The sequence below is a fragment of the Macaca mulatta genome, chromosome 10 (assembly GCF_049350105.2).
Source record: "Macaca mulatta isolate MMU2019108-1 chromosome 10, T2T-MMU8v2.0, whole genome shotgun sequence".
Lineage (NCBI taxonomy): Eukaryota > Metazoa > Chordata > Mammalia > Primates > Cercopithecidae > Macaca > Macaca mulatta.
In genome coordinates this window covers 60,660,370-60,677,610 of record NC_133415.1, presented here as the reverse complement: position 1 = coordinate 60,677,610, position 17,241 = coordinate 60,660,370, and the positions used below count along the sequence as shown (strand labels likewise).

The 17,241-nt window shown below is 46.7% G+C and overlaps 1 protein-coding gene across 4 annotated transcripts; it reads left to right on the top strand.

The window, feature by feature from the left end:
- Nucleotides 1-5,683: 5,683 nt before the first annotated feature.
- On the top strand, nt 5,684-16,308 carry GZF1 (GDNF inducible zinc finger protein 1). 4 transcript variants are annotated; one of them, XM_077951095.1, is made up of 6 exons: nt 5,684-5,717; nt 8,412-9,799; nt 11,064-11,158; nt 12,808-12,975; nt 13,625-13,782; nt 14,167-16,308. In XM_077951095.1, exons 2-6 carry the CDS (start codon nt 8,433-8,435, stop codon nt 14,413-14,415), a joined length of 2,037 nt encoding a protein of 678 aa, XP_077807221.1. In that variant the 5' UTR covers nt 5,684-5,717; nt 8,412-8,432; the 3' UTR covers nt 14,416-16,308. The 4 variants fall into 4 exon arrangements, with proteins under 4 accessions (XP_077807221.1, XP_015005085.2, XP_015005086.2 ...); XM_015149599.3 differs by having other exon boundaries at nt 14,121-16,308; XM_015149600.3 differs by lacking the exon at nt 5,684-5,717 and adding an exon at nt 5,874-5,929.
- The last annotated feature ends 933 nt before the right edge of the window (nt 16,309-17,241 follow it).

The following is a 17,241-nucleotide window of genomic DNA, read 5'->3' as shown; positions in this document are numbered from 1 at the left end:
GCGCGCTGCCGCTGCCTTAATTATAAGGCAGATGAAGGTGAAGAGTTTACTGGTTTTTATGTTTACAACTTTTTGTAAATTTTAAGTTATTCTAGAAAGTTTAAGAAATTAATTATGCTGAGGAGTGTAATCAGCACGCAGTGCGAGTTTGTTCTTATAGTGGCCACGTCCACAAACCCTGTGGTGTGAAGAACAGAAGGCGTTCTGCTTTCTGTGTTTCACCGGCTCTCCCTCGCTTCAACTTCCAGGTACTGGAGTAGTGGTGACAGCAAGGTCTGTTGGTTTCTTTGATTTGGGTTTGATGAAAACCCACTCCAGTGGGGTACGGGGTGGGCAGGGAGAACAGGGGCTGGGGTGGGAGGGGCAGGAGTTGGGGCCTGGGGGCGGAGGAGATGAAGGGGAGAGTAGCTTGGAGATATCTGGAAGAGACATTGGAAGGCCGGGGGAGCTGAAATAGACATTAAGTGAAGCTGAGGAGTCCTAGTGAACCCGTTACCTCTGATCCAGCTATGCCCAGAACACCAGGAAATCAAGAAACTTCTGAATGTGGTCTGCTGCAAGTTTGGAAGGTGCACACCTGTTGCTGCTGATTTGGACAATTTGGGGGAAGAGCAGATTTAGATGCTGCTTTGGTCGACCTTAAACACCAGCCCTGCCTCCCCTACCACCTTGCCAACTTAGGGCCCAGTCTCTCCTTTAAAGAGCAAACAGAAAACTGGAGAAAGTTACTTTGTCCTGTAGACAAAAGCCTGCGACTAGGTAAGAGGAGGGATCCATGATGCAAAACTTAAGACCAGCCTGTCAAAAAGGCGAAACCCCATCTCTACTAAAAATAGAAAAATTAGCTGGGCGTGGTGGCAGGCGCCTGTAATCCCAGCTACTCGGGAAACTGAGGCAGGAGAATCGCTTGAACCCAGGAGGCGAAGGTTGCAGTCAACCAAGATCGCGCCACTGCCTTCCAGTCTGGGCGACAGTGAGACTCCGTATCAAAAAACAAAAAATCTTACACATAACCAACGAGCCTTGTGAGAAATGGCTTAACATTGTGACACCTTGCCCAATTTTAAAGCAGGTTAAGGCGTGTGTTAAAACTCAACTGTTGAATTGAACCCCAGCTGCTTAATTTGATGTTGGACTGTAATCTATTTTGCAGCACTGTAGAGCCTTGGAATCTGCACATTAGGAAGAGCCCCCACGAGGCAGTGGCGTTCTTTCTCGATCAGAGCCCACACGCCTCCTGGGGCTCCCTCTCCCGAGCCGGGCTCCCTGTGAGCGCGGCCGCCGCTCTTCTGAGGGCTGCTCTTCCCCCATGACAAGAACGCCACGCCCTAAGCAGCTCTCGCCGGGACGTGCTGACCGAGGTAGGCTGCCCAGCAGAGTAGGGATGTTGAGGAAAGGACAGCAGCTCCGCAAAGGAGCTGGGTAAAACCACAGCCCAGACCCCGCTGGCCACCAGTCCGAAACCAAGACGCAGGGGGTCGTGCTGGTTTGGCACTCAACCGCAGGTTCCAGTCTCCCGGATACAGCCGACGTCACTACCCTGCGACCGCTCAGGACCCTTCGGAGGACGCTTTTGTCAGCTAGTAATCCCGCGGTGGCGCGCACCATGTGACTCCGGCGCCCTAACCCCGCCCTCCGTCTCCAAGGAGCCCTGGAAGGAACGATACCAGCAGCTCCAGAAGGCGGGGAGAGGCGGGGCCGGACTACGGGACAGCCAATGGGCGGGGAGCGCCGCCCAGCCTGACCCACCGGCCGCGCCCTCACGAGCCTGTGAGCGTGCGCCCGCCGTGCAGGTGAGGGACAGCGAGGACGTCTAGTGGGTAGGGCGCCGGGGTTGCGCGTGCTTCCGCGTTCTTCCTAGCGCGGTTTAGAATTTGATACATTTCTTTCCAGTCTATTTCTATAGATTTGTTTTCAAACCAAATCAGGCCCTGTGTAAAATAGTGTAGCCGTCTTTACTCATTGTAACATGGTGAGCATTTCCCCAAGCTATTACACATATTTTTAAACGTTGTTTTAATGACCGGCATAATAATCCAGTGCTTGGATATATCAAATTATTGACCATCTTCTTATAGGTGGGATTGTTTCCAAAGTTTCACTAATAAAAGTGCACTGCAGTGAACGCCCTTACATAAAAGTTCACTCCCGTGTACTTTCCTCGTGCAGAGTTCTGCAGCATGAAACACTGTATTTGTCAGTTTCATGTTTTATCAGTGGTTTATTATTGTTTTTATAGTATTCCATTGTCAGTGAAGTATGCCATTCACACTCTCAAGTGAATTGTCTATTCGTATTATTTTTTAAAAAATAACAAACATAAACTTAGAAAGGAGAGCTTTATTTCTTCAAAGGGTGATAACCTGCAAGGTGGCCCTTCTGACAGGCTGGGAAGCATAGCCTCTGGCAGAAGCTCAAAAGGCAGGCACCTGGAGGGAAGGGGGCCTAAGACAGGCATTCAAGCTGAAGGGCTTAGCCAAGTACAGGAAGAGCTATGAATATTCATGAAACGGATCCTGACCCATGCTTACTGGACAAACATGCATGTTACAGGTGACCTATGTTTACTCTGGGGTGGACTCTTAGCATTTACATGTATTCATGTATTACACTTAACCCTATATGTTGAAAGGTCTTTTCAGGACACTAATGCACTTGTGTGCAGCCTCTGTAAACCGCCAGAATCAGCCCCTGTTCGGTTGTTTCCCATCAGGAAAAAGTTACTGCAGTCAGCCTCTGGTCCAATCAAAGTAGTAATTATTTGTGGAAGTGGCATGGCGGGGGATGGGGGGCGTCAGCATGTGGAGGTGGATGACATGCACAGTGTTTGAATATTGCTTATCTAGAAGCCAGTGCTTGTTTGGCTACTAGAGAATAAAAACCTTGTGGCAGTTAGGGCATAGTTTCTTCCTGAAGTGTAGAGGTGCGTGACAACCCTTGCCGGGCATGGCCCTTCATTGTTTATCATTTAGTATTGCCACAGAGTCCGTGAGTCTTATGACCTCTATATTAACCTTAATGCTAGGATGGGTGATGCACAGAAATGAGGCCTGTCCAACCTCTTGTTCCATCATGGCCAGGAACTCGGTTTTTAAGGTTTATTTTCTCCCTCTTGGCCAAGAAGGAGTCTGTTCAGTCAGCTGGGAGGCTTAGAATTTTATTTTTAGTTTACCATATACTTTGCTACTTTTGTGTTAGGCTGGTGTTTTTTACCTTATTCATTTCCAGAAGTTACTTTGAATAAGCTTGTTGTAATTTCTACCTTGGAACCTGATCTAGTTTATAAATTCCTGTAGCATTTCTAAAGATAATTTTAATATAAAATATATGATTATCATATGCTGTTTCTTTCTTTGGTTAGGCATTAAAGCTATTAAGACACTCAACTAAAGCAATCCTTTCAGCATTGAATGCTAGCTAATGTAATCAGAGATGGAGTCTCGTTCTATTGCCCAGGCTGGAGTGGAATGGCATGATCTAAGCTCACTGCAACCTCCATCTCCTGGGTTCAAGTGACTCTACTGCCTCAGCCTCCTGAGCATCTGGGATTACAAGTGCCTGCCACCACTCCCGGCTAATTTTGTTTTGTTTTTTTGAGACAGAGTTTCGCTCTGTTGCCCAGGCTGGAATGCAGTGGCACAATCTCCTCTCACTGCAACCTCTACCTCCCGTGTTGAAGCGATTCTTCTGCCTCAGCCTCCTGAATAGCTGGGATTACAGGCATGTGCCACCTCACCTGGCTACTTTTTGTATTTTCAGTAGAGAAGGGGTTTCACCATGTTGGCCAGGCTGGTCTGGAACTTCTGACCTCAGGTGATCCGCCCACTTCGCCCTCCCAAAGTACTAGAATTACAGGTGCGCGCCACCGTACTCGGCCTAATTTTTGTATTTTAGCAGAGACGGGGTTTCACCATGTTGGCCAGGCTGGTCTTCAACTCCTGACCTCAAGTGATCAGCCCACCCCAGCCTCCCAAAGTGCTGGGATTACAAGCGTGAGCCACCGTGCCTGGCCACCTTTTTGTAATGCAAAACAAAATCATAAAACATGATTCCAGGCCTGCTGGAGCCATGAGTGAAAACTGCATCCATTCCAATTTCTTCAAATCATGGAATGCAAATATAAAGAGAGTCGGCCTAAGAAAGATTTCTGTCACTCATTCATTCTTCAAATATTTATTGAGCACCTACTATGTGTGGGAACTTGGCTCCTGTTCAGGAAATACAATTAAAAGTACAATCTCCCAACCCTCTTCAGAAAGGTAGTGGAGAAAGAAAACACTTTTTAATTGAATAAGCATTAAACTAGAATGTGATACCCATCACAGGCAATCCACTAAGAAACTGCAAAGACAGAAACCCCACTCTTTTGTGCAGCCAAGCAATCCATTACACACGTTTTCAAGATAAACAATAAGTAGTTCTCAAAGGAACTTGGCAGCACTTTTCATCACACACAGTTCATCTAACCTGATATTGGGGTGATCCTTTGTGTTAGCCAATTGGCTTTATCTAGAGGAAAAAGAAACTTGTATCTTTATGAGATAATTTTGTAAGTTGGAGCAAAGGGCCCACTGAAGTTAGGCTCCTACTCTCCCATTAAAACTGGGAGATAGGGGCATTAGTTCCCTTGATACTTAAGGTCCTAGAGAAACATGTATCTAGGTTAAAAAGCGGACAAAAAGGCCTAGTCTTCAAAAGGATTTATATATTTCAAAGAGTGGAAAAAGTACGTACACTAATTACCAGTTTTCTAAAAGTAAATGTTCAAAGAAAAAGGGAGGGAAATCTTTTATTTTCAACAGGAAGTAATAAACCTCTTATTTTAAATTTGTACTTGTCTTGACAGTCCCCAAACATTACAAACTCAACCTATCGATAAGACAAGGCTGAGTTAACTGCGGGCCACAGTAAGGGACAGCATGACCTGGCAAAGCTTTAGCAATGGTTGGGAGCAAAAGGCAGTCAGTTTATGGAGAACTGGAAGTCTGACTTAAGGCAGGTGTTTCAAAGCGGGCTTTAGTTAGTATTGAGCAAGAATTGGTGGAAACAGCAAGATTTCGAGGAGTCAGCGAATCTTAGGGCATTAATTGTGCTTTCCCCAGAAGAGTGGATGGGTCTCTGAGGAATTCTGTAGTGACAGGGAACTCCTGGAAAAATAAAGCCCTGCAATAAAGACCTCAGGGTGCAGTCCCGGCTCCTGGCGCGCCGGGTCCCCCAGCAGGGGCGGGGGCACCGTGGAAAAAGCACCCCAGAGGAGAGCGCCGCGCCCCGCCTGGCGCCTGTTCTCCAGCAACCGTAGAGGCATCTGCGCGCGGCTGCACCCCCAATAGCCACGGCGAGTGCCAGCTCCAAGCCCGGCTTTACGCGAGGTCCCTCGCGTGGCCACGGTGCCCTGCGGGTGCGCTCGGCCTCGGGGACCTGAGCAGCTCTTAGTAGGAAGCGAACTGCAGGGCACACCCTGACCGCAGGCTGCTGGGACAAGGAAGCTCTGGCGCCCCGCGGCCAGAAGCCAGGAACGGACGCGAAAGTGACCACGCGCCTCGAACGCTCACGTGACCTTTCGCGACTGGCTCCGCCCCGCTGTGGCGTGCCGCAGTGCAGACGTCGGTGTCTCCTGCGCCGGCGCAGGTCTTGGCTCGCGGCGGGTGACGCAATGCGGCGGGTGACGCAATCCGGGGTCGCCAGTCAGTCGCGCGGCCCCGTGTACGTCAGATCAGGTAACTCTGCCTAAACAGCTACGCTGCCCGACTTGCGCGCTCAGCCGCTTCCTCAGCCCCGCCAGGGGCGGGGCCGACCGCGGTAGGGGAGGGGCCTTCAGTGACCAATCGGCGGTGCCCGCGCAGGGTACCACGCCCCGCCCAGCCGGGCCGGCCGTTCCTACCGGCCTGGTCCAGCGGACAGGGGCGGCAGCGGGGGCGCCGGCTGGAAGGTGAGTGCGTGGCCCGCAGGCCTGGCCCCGGCCCCTCGCCGCCCGCCGCCGCCTTCCTGTCGTCCGCGCTCCCCGGCTGCTCTGAGGAACTGCGGGGTCTCGGGGATGCGGGAGCGGGGGCAGGGGGCGGCCCGAGGGCCTGATCCACGCGGCCCCGGATGCCCGCGTTGGGAGGCGGCGCGTCAGGACGAGGAGGGGCTTCTCTGTGGCTGCAGTAGTTTGTACTCCGGGTGGTCTTTGGAGTGGCCAAGCGGCGTCCGGGCGCTGGGGAGGCCAAGTGGCGCGGGCAGGGTGGGAGGTGCCGTGAGGATGGCGAGGACAGCGGCGGCTTTAAGCCCTCCTGGAAGCCCGGCCCCTGTGGCCGTGGACGGGGCTGCCGGTAGCAGCGTCTCCTGGGAAGGGTTCTGGCCCCGTGAGCCTCGGGGATTCAGGGGCCGCCGACGTTGGTGCAGATGCCGGGCGCACTGGGAGGCGGCCAGAATGCCAATGAGCTTCGGCGGACACGCAGCTGTCACCGGCCGCAGACGGCCCTGTCGCCACTTCCAGTGTCTGCACTCCAGTAGCCAAGCAACATAGGAAATCGCGCTCAGACCCACTTTGTTGATTGAGAAATCAGGTCCCCTCGAGGGCCCTGTTGGCAGAGGTCTGGGGAAGTCAGGGCTGGCAGTGTGTATGGGCATCAGGCTGACAGCCCTCTGCAGCCTTGTTTCCCCAGGCTGGGGCTGGGACCACTGAAACCCCGCCCCACTCTTATAGATCCCTTGCTTAGGCTTTGTCAGTGTTCTCACAGTTTACTGTGGCGTCTCCTTCAGGCGACATTGATCAAACCTCATAGGTAGGCCGGGCGTGGTGGCTCACGCCTGTAATCCCAGCACTTTGGGAGGCCGAGGCGGGCGAATCACGAGGTCAGGAGATCATCGAGACCATCCTGGCTAACAAGGTGAAACCCCGTTTCTACTAAAAATACAAAAAAAATTAGCTGGGCGTGGTGGCGGGCGCCTGTAGTCCCAGCTACTCGGGAGGCTGAGGCAGGAGAATGGCGTGAACCCGGGAGGTGGAGCTTGCAGTGAGCCGAGATCGTGCCACTGCACTCCAGCCTGGGCGACAGAGCGAGACTCCGTCTCAAAAACAAAAACAAAAACAAAAAAAACAAAAAAAAACCCCCAAAAAACCTCATAGGTACTTGTTTACAGCGGAACTCCCAGAGAGCAGTCTTTTGCATGTTTGGGGGACTGGTGGTTGTAGGGAGCGGTAACTTTGATGAGACCAGAGAAGGGGAGAGGAGTGGGACTGGTTTTGCAGGGAAGATGATGACAAGTTTTTTTCTAGACATGGTGAATCTGAGGTGACATCTGTGATCTGGACGAAGGAGGCTAGAAGGAAGGCACCGTGCTTTGGATGGATGGTAACAGGAATTAAAAAGGAAGCTAGCTAGATTCAGGAACTGAAGGGCAGGAACGAACTTCGTGGAGAAAACATATTCAGGGAGTTGGGGGAAAGCAGCACAAATGATGATGCGGGTGAATGTATCTGGAGGCCTTGGGTGGGGTTGGTGAAATTTGCATACCCACTGCAGTGGAAAGATTTAGGGGCTAATGATAGCCCTTTGCCTCTTTGGCGAGGCTGAGGGGAAGAGGGTGTTGAGTAGTTTGAGTTGAATCCGGAGTCCTACCAGGGCCTGGCTCAGATGCCAACCAGCCATTGACTTTACCCTGTTAGGTCCTCATCTATGAAATGGGGATCACTGTAGCACCTTGGCCTGTGTGTGGGAAACCAATAACAATTAGCCAGCAAGTTTCAGGCTCATGGAACCCTGGTAACAGCCGGTCAGCCTTCTTCAGAGGAGGAAATGGGTTCAGAGAAGTTGCTTGCTCAAAGGAACACAGCTTGTAAAAGCTGTGGAACTTGCATTATTTCAGTAGAGTAACAATAATTCAAATTACGAGGAGTTTAGGATGTTGGGAACTACTTTTCCGAGTTTTCCTCATGGAAAGTAGTTATTTAGTTGGTTCTTTTCAAAGGCAGAAATGATTCCCTAAGGTTTTGGATTTGCTCCCAGATGGTGGTGGCTATGAGTTTTAATTATCTGGTGTCCTGATCAAAGAACTAGACGTTATTGTTGCCATGAATTCTTTTACAGTTTTGGGGTCTATATTTGTAAGCAAATTAGACAGTGACCTTGGTGAGCAAAATACTGTGTTAATGTATTTCACTAATCACAGCTTCCATCATTTGTTTATCACTGGAGCAAATCTTAGAATACACTATTTTTTTCATGCCAATTTATTACCTTAGGAAAATGCATGAGGAACTTCACTTTAGAAAACTGTGCTAAGAAGTAAAATGTCATTCGAATCTTTACCTGAGTAATGCTAGATTGTTAATGAGTCTGTATCTTCTCAAGTACTGAAGGAATCCTCATAAATTTTAGTCCTTTTGCTTCAGTGGTTGCTCATGCATAATTCTTGTTTCTTTTTCAAAGCTGTTTTTGGAAGGAAGAAAGATGGAAAGCGGTGCGGTTCTGCTGGAATCCAAATCCTCCCCATTTAACCTACTGCATGAGATGCATGAGCTTCGCCTCCTGGGTCACCTGTGTGATGTGACAGTCAGCGTGGAGTATCAGGGCGTCCGCAAAGACTTCATGGCCCATAAGGCAGTGCTGGCTGCCACCAGCAAGTTTTTTAAGGAAGTGTTCCTTAACGAGAAGAGTGGGGATGGTACTAGGACTAATGTCTACTTAAATGAAGTGCAGGTTGCTGACTTTGCTTCATTTCTTGAGTTTGTCTACACTGCAAAGGTACAGGTGGAAGAAGATCGGGTGCAGCGAATGCTGGAAATGGCTGAAAAGCTGAAATGTTTGGACTTATCAGAAACTTGTTTTCAGTTAAAAAAACAGATGTTAGAGTCGGTACTTTTGGAGTTGCAAAATTTCTCAGAGTCCCAGGAGGTGGAGGTGAGCAGTGGCTCCCAAGTTAGTGCTGCTCCTGCCCCCAGGGCAAGTGTGGCCATGGATGGCCCTCACCCCAATGGTCTCACGGATTCCTTGGGCTACCCAGGAGAGATAGCCAGCAATGGCATGTCTTCAGATTTGCCACCAAAGAAGTCCAAGGACAAACTAGACAAGAAGAAAGAGGTAGTTAAGCCTCCCTACCCTAAAATCAGGAGAGCTAGTGGAAGGTTGGCTGGGAGGAAGGTCTTTGTGGAGATCCCTAAAAAGAAATATACGAGAAGACTCCGAGAGCAGCAGAAAAGTGCTGAGGGTGACATGGGGGACTACAGGTGTCCCCAGGACCAAAGCCCGGACAGGGTGGGCACAGAGATGGAGCCAATTTCCAAAAATGAGGGTTGCCAGGTGGGTGCTGAGTTGGAGGAAGTGTCGAAGAAAGCAGGGCCGGAGGAGGAAGAGGAGGAGGAGGAGGAGGAGGACGAAGAAGGGGAGAAGAAGAAGAGCAACTTTAAGTGCAGCATTTGCGAGAAGGCGTTTCTGTATGAGAAGAGCTTCCTGAAGCACAGCAAGCACCGCCACGGCGTGGCCACCGAAGTGGTGTACCGCTGCGACACCTGCGGCCAGACCTTCGCCAACCGCTGCAACCTGAAGAGCCACCAGCGCCACGTGCACAGCAGCGAGCGCCACTTCCCATGCGAGCTGTGCGGCAAGAAGTTCAAGCGCAAGAAGGACGTGAAGCGGCACGTGCTGCAGGTGCACGAGGGTGGAGGCGAGCGGCACCGCTGCGGCCAGTGCGGAAAGGGCCTGAGCTCCAAGACTGCGCTGCGGCTGCACGAGCGCACACACACGGGAGACAGGCCCTACGGCTGCACTGAGTGCGGCGCCAGGTTCTCACAGCCGTCTGCGCTCAAGACGCACATGAGGTACGCGTGGAGCCGTCCAGATGGGTCCCTGCGCACTGGAAGGGCGTGTCAAGCACTGAGGTCGTCCTGGGATTTGGACCCAGTGATGTCTCACTGCTTAATTTCTCCGCTCCAAACCTGGGGGCTTATTTCGAGACAGCGTTGAGTTCTCTGTCACGGTAGAGGGGCTGCGAATGATGGCTCTGCTCCCTTGTTCTGAGACCCCCGGGGCGCCCCTGCTGGCATGGACGTCCCCCTGGTGGGACTGCGACAGTGGCCACGGGCTTTCCCCGCTGTGCTGGAGGAAGAGTTGGGCCTCGTTGCCTTTATTTCTCCTTTCCTGACTCTTCATTTAGATCTTGAGTTCTGTGAACCCCCCAGGTCCCACAGTCTCAGTAGAGACCTCAGTGAGATGCCATTTAGGGCTTTAGGATTCGTCTCTGGTCTTTCGGTTCTCAGGCTTGGAAGGAGTGCCATCTGGGCAGTCTACACTCCAGAATCTGGACAGACAATGCTTTCTGTTTCTTAATATGTTTCTGAACTATAGGTGTGTGGTGATGTTTTTAAGTAAGTTTCCTTATAGTTCTTAGTATGTTTATTCTTGAAATCCCAACAAGCCATTGTTTTCTGTTCTATTCTAGTTCTGCCCTCAAACCTAGGTCAGTCTTGGGTTAGTAGCATGGTGTTCATCTTTTACTTTATCTAATAAGTTAAAAATACTTGGTTTAGGAAGTGCTCAGTAAATTATGGTTGATTGCTGCTTCATACTAGTTGTGACATTAAAATGCCTATGCATTTTAAAAATGCCACCTTCAGCATTTTGAGAACAGTTCTCCTTTCTCTACCGGTTATGTCATATTAGGAAATGAGAGTAACATTTTTGATCATGTGACACTTAATCAGCAGTAGTTCCTAAGGTGTTTGTGGCTGATTATTCTGTATGAGATAGCTTTACAAATATTAGATGGTGGTCTTTAGTGTTTTAAAAAATCTGCAAAGGCCTGGTCTCTACCTGCACATGCCTTATAGCACCAGCAGCAGGGCTTATGAGCAGGTGTAGATGAACATTCCGGTCAGTGACTTAGGGAAAATGTGTGGATCCATTGACCTTGTGCAGAAACTCAGTTTATTTTGGGATGGAGATTATGGGCTCTTGACCTGTCACTACAGTCATTCTCATTAGGTCTCTTGGAATAAATGATTTTTGCAAGATAGAGTGGAAATTGTACTGCAAAGTAAGCTTTGAAATACATCCTAAGTTATCATCTGAATGTTGTACTTTCAGAATTCATACAGGGGAAAAACCTTTTGTCTGTGATGAATGTGGTGCAAGATTCACTCAGAACCACATGCTGATTTATCATAAAAGGTGTCACACAGGTAAATACCCATGCTGTTGTGATTGAATGTCTTTCCTAGATGTAGAAGGAAATGCAATTGATTAACTTTGAAGTTGACATCTGTCAAGGTGGTGCAGGTTCAAGCCATGATATAGCTTTTCCTAGTAAGTGAGCAAAATGAATAAACATACACCCACTGCCTTCGTTGCTAGTGTGCATGTGGCCTTGGCTTTCATACCACCAGGCCATAGGATCTGGCATGCAAGTCTTAGGTATCAAGAGATATAAAATAGTTCTTACTGTTGTTAACTGAAAATTTTTTTTCTAAGACTCTGTCCTAAAGAAATTGTCCAACATATGGGAAGAGCTATATGCTGTTATCCCCACTTCTTGCTATTTTTATTAACTAAGAATGGGAAACAGCACAAGGAAGTGCTCCAGTAAACTCTGGTAAATCTATACCCTGGCTTATGACCCGGCTATTCAGAGTAAGGGCTCTGAACGACATGAAAAAGTCTGTGCTTGGATGTTCAACTTTAAAATGCACAATTAAGCGTACAGTTAACCTCAACTGTATTGAAAACCTGCACATAAAAGACCAGAAGAAAATAAGCTGTTATGATATATTAAGGTAGTAGGATTATCTCATTTCTGTTTTCCAAAGTCTTTATGATTTATTATGTGACAGAGAAAATTTAAGTTGGCTTTATTCTGCTTCAGCACAGTAACCCTGAGGTTCAGAATCTTGTGGAAGATACAGAAGCATACAGCACTGAAGTGTTCCAGTTCTTCTAAGTTTCTTCTCTGCTTGCATTTTTTACTCTTACTTGTAAACACTGGCTTATAAGTCTGAAGTTCAAATGCAGGTGAGACAGAGATGACATGTCTCTGACTCATTAGACACATCTGTGTGATTAGACACCAGTTCTGCTCATTCTGAAGTCATAATTCATGTCATTAAATGCAAATCTCATTTAATGTCATGAAATTAGCATTTAATGACATGAGTTACGACTACAGAATGAGTAGAATTGGTGTCTAAAGAAAGCTTGGGATTGGGGACAAGGTCAGGTTATAATGAAGGATTAAGTTAGAATTGGTCCTTTGGTAAGAATATTAACATGGTAAGATTTTATTAAAGTCACTTTTTATTTTGATGTCTGTGAAATCAGGGGCACAGCTAATAATTTGGTAAGTCTGATTTGTGGGATTAAACTACAAAAAGTGAGATGGTATTTAAAACTTTTGTCCTACAATTCAATCAAGTTGATTGGAGTTGCTACTCTAGAATAGTGATATATATCCATTGTCAACTTCCCCGTTATTCTGATAAAGATCCATAGAAGTGTTCCTTTGAAAATAATCCAGCAGTTCCTCCAAACAGAAGTTGTGAAATTATTTTCTTGTTTGGAATAATTTCTAAAATGTGAGCCAGCTGAACAAACAATACCTCTTTGATTCTAGTCAAATGGAATTTTTCTTGCAATTTCCAAGGATATTTTACACCAACTTTCAGTAAGTACCAAGCATCTTACATGTATATTTTATGATAGTTTTTACTAGAAAATGTAACATGCTGCCTACAGGCACTTTTGAGGAGTTCACGTGGGTTTTAACAGTGTAGGCCTACTGTTCCATGGGTTTTTCATGCCTGTATTGTTTATGACTTTATTTCATTTTTTCATGTAGGTGAAAGACCTTTTATGTGTGAAACATGTGGCAAGAGTTTTGCTTCTAAGGAGTACTTAAAACACCACAATAGAATCCATACTGGATCCAAACCCTTTAAATGTGAAGTATGTTTCAGGACTTTTGCCCAGCGGAATTCACTCTACCAGCATATTAAAGTCCACACAGGTATGGTTGGAATGTCCCAGGGAAGGGAGTTTAGTTTGGCCAAAAAAAAAAAAAAAAAATTCCAAAACTTGTAGATTTACCAGTAAATTACTTGGAACTAAGCTTTTGAAGAAAACTGGCCAAACTTTGTATGTGATAATAGCATTTTTTTAGAGATTGTTTCTAACTCAGAGAAACTGAAAAGTGGGAGCACTTACAATGGGAGAAGACTAAGTCCCTTTTGCTACATGGAGTTTTTACTGAAAAGGACAGACAGCTTAGTCATGGTGTGAATGTAGGAAGTGGATGTGGATGTGTGGACATAGGGATGATCTGTACATGTTAGTATATGCACACGCACACATGCATATTCAGTTGTTAGGGGACTTGTAATTTTAACTCCATTACTGTGGAAAACAGGTGTCATTCCTGTAGTTATAATACCTGCTGCAGGCACATGTCTTGGCCCCTTTTTGGTGTAGGCCATAAATTCTTGGTATTATAGAGATAGATTTGTAGCCCTTAAGGTGTTCCCAACATAACCTTCCTTATGCTGGATGCTGAGGCTTCCCAGTGGTTTGCAGCAGCATCATTCATTCAAGTGTGTATTCAGAATTAAGCACAGTAGGCCAAAGAGACCCACCAGCAGTCTCCTTTCTCCCTGCCTCAGGGGAGCGTCCCTACTGCTGTGACCAGTGCGGCAAGCAGTTCACCCAGCTCAACGCCCTCCAGCGTCACCGCCGCATCCACACAGGGGAGAGGCCGTTCATGTGCAATGCGTGCGGACGGACATTTACCGACAAGTCCACTCTTCGGCGGCACACCTCAGTAAGCAATGGGTTGGCTTTTTTGAGAAACAAGCTGCTGCCCTTAGATACACGGAACCCTAAAGAGAAATACCTACCACCATTCTCCAAGGTGGTTACGAGACAACAGGTACTTTCTCCTTGGGTTGTCTCTGCAGTGGAACACTCACGGAGTGAATGAAGCCCCAAGGCCCAGGGAAAGCACAATCCACGATGACTACTCTGTAACAGTGAGGGTGGCGGCAGGCGGGTACTTATTAGTGAAAGTTGAAAATTGAAGTTGTAGAGGGACTGTTGTTTTAAAAGATGCACTTGTTCAGAGACACATTCAGTGACTTTTGTTTTGTGTTTAACTTATAGATACACGATAAGAATACTCCATGGAAGTCTTTCCTTGTCATTGTAGATGGCTCACCCAAGAACGATGACGGACACAAGACTGAACAGCCTGACGAAGAGTATGTGTCGTCCAAACTTTCGGATAAATTGCTGTCTTTTGCAGAAAATGGCCATTTCCACAACCTGGCTGCAGTCCAAGGCACTGTACCTACCATGCAGGAGAACAGTTCTGCAGACACAGCCTGCAAGTCAGATGACTCCGTGGTGTCCCAGGACACCCTGCTGGCCACCACCATCAGCGAGCTTAGTGAGTTGACCCCACAGACAGACTCGATGCCCACACAGCTTCACTCTTTGAGCAACATGGAATAAGAGCTTCAAGCAGTTCTCATCCTGTTAGTGTGCGTGTGTGGTAGCTGAACTCAAGATGATGTGGGGCTAAGATAAACAATTGTTCACCTGCAAAGATGTGGGCAAGAACGGCCTCTGCAGATTTTCCTGAACTTCTGCTAACTTGCACGGCTTTATCACAGCGTTTTAAAAGCTTTCCCTCAAAAATCCTGATCTGCATGATCTCAGCTACTTTATTGACAAACAAGGCAGTGAACATAACCTCACTTAATTCTGGTGTAGGGTGTATGTTAATCGTTCTAATTCTTGATTATCTTGTTTAGACAACTGCTGGTCTTAATTGCAGAGTACAGAGCACTGAACCAGCTCCTGATGTTGTCGTTAGCAGTCTTCCTGGCTTCTCACCCTGCCTTATATTTCCATGTGGGTTTACTTCTCTCATAACTACTTTTAAGGTGTTTTTCTTCCAAGCTGAAATAAAACTGGGGCCACATATTTTCAGCCATTTCTTCCCTGTTGAATTGAAGCAAATCTGATTTTCTGTGGGGACCCTCAAATGCAACTGCAGAAATGGATGGTTGCATTCATTCCTCCCTACCCCCCATTTGTAGGCAGTAAACAAGGTATGACAGATTGAACACCTGCAAAACTGCTAGCGTAATCTCAGCACATATGCAGCTAGGAAGTTTGTCATAAAATCAAATGAGTTTGTCTAAAATCTCATTAGAAATGAGATGAGGCTGTTCAGTTTCAGTCTTCAAAAAATCAGATTAGGTAAAAGCTGTCCTACCAAAGAGTCTAGCAAAACAATATAGTATTTTTTTGCAGAGGTGTGAAAAATTAAGATGCTTTAGAGTACTTGAAAGTTGTGTAGTCATTTTATTTGCAAAATGAGGTGACTGTGGCAAATTGTAGAACAGAGTATTAATATTTTTGCCAGGTTTTTCTGACTTGATTTCTGTAATTTCCAGAAACCCAGACTTCTCATTTCCACACCTAGAGATGGAAACAGGCAAGTAACTGACATGTCTGTTTCCTTGGGAGCATATGAGAACATAGCAGAAGGGACCAAAAGTCTCAGCACACTTACCTCCGATTATGCCTTAAAGAGTTGATTGTGAAGAACCAGTAACTTTGTCTCAAATGCTCCTTTGGCTGTTTCATGCAGGACTTAATTATTGCTTTAAAAAATTCACAATGAAAAGACAAATTCTGCTGTATTTGCTAAACGTTGACATTTGGTTCTAGGGCCTTGAGTATGTGCCATGTGCTTGTGAAATGCTTTGATTCACATGTAACATTTAAACATACTAATTTAAAAAGGGAACCTTGGAGAATTCTTTTGTTCACTAGTTCCTTTTTTCTCTACATTTTTAATTTATTAAACTTGCTGTGAAAACACTTTGATTTTCTAAGAGGAAGGTACTTTGTCCGTAAGTTCCAGGATGAAGATGTAGCTGCACTATGTCAGAAATTAATGAGGGAAGACTTTCTTCCTAAGTTCTTATGTTTTAACTTATGTTAGTGAAACCACTACAAGGTGTTTCAGGTGCTGATAACATGTTTCACACCTGCCCTTGGAGGTCACAATACTAATTTACTTCAAATTTAGTTATGACAATGTCACTGTATCCTACTTATGTTTACAGAACAAATAAATAATGACTGTCACACATCCAGAGGAGACCGAACCTACCCAGCTGATGTACTGTTTTATGGAATAAAGTCACTTGATCAGAAGGAATTGAAACAATAGATTATTTTGTTACCTACTGGAGGGATTTTTGTCTTGAATTTGTTTCTTTAGAAATTCTACAAAAAAAAAAAAATGGTGTTAATAAATGTCTGCTTTGTAAAAGTAGTTTTGCAATTTTTTAAAGATCTATTTCTGTTATAATTTAGGTTCTGCAGAAATAGGATTCTTAATTGAAACATATCATTTGCTTAATTACATGAATAATGAAATGTAAAATCAGGGTCCATAAGCCTTTATTTCATACAGTCCTAGGATTAAGCTGTTTAACTGCTTGGATCCCAGCTGGTCTCTGGCAGTGGGATTCTGGAGAGGAGAAATCCTGACCTCTGCTCATGTGCAGGCCGCAACCAGGCTAGGGTATGTGTAAGTGTGGTTAAGTTCTCTGCCACTTTTTTCAATGTAAAAAGTAGGCATCAGGCCGGGCGCGGTGGCTCACGCCTGTAATCCCAGCACTTTGGGAGGCCGAGACGGGCGGATCACGAGGTCAGGAGATCGAGACCATCCTGGCTAACACGGTGAAACCCCGTCTCTACTAAAAAATACAAAAAACTAGCCAGGCGAGGTGGCGGGCGCCTGTAGTCCCAACTACTCGGGAGGCTGAGGCAGGAGAATGGCGTGAACCCGGGAGGCGGAGCTTGCAGTGAGCTGACATCCGGCCACTGCACTCCAGCCTGGGTGACAGAGCGAGACTCCGTCTCAAAAAAAAAAAAAAAAAAAAAAAAAAAAAAAAAAAAAAGTAGGCATCAAAGATATGACTTCTATATACATTTCTCTGTCTCTGAGAACAGAGAAACCTAACCCTGTAGGAAACTGGTTACAGAGGACCTCCTAGAGCACCTGCCCCATTCCTCCAAGTCCAAGCACAGCCATGCTGAGTGGAAGCGAGGCCACCCTCTGAGTGGATTGGTCCCAAGTGTGTAATGAGGAAAGTGCCCAGGTACTGGCACACTGCCTCTCCCAGAGCCTCAAGAAGGGCCATTTAGGAGCTTACTTCAACCATTTTCCAACCATTTTCTGTGAAATACTGTAGCCCAA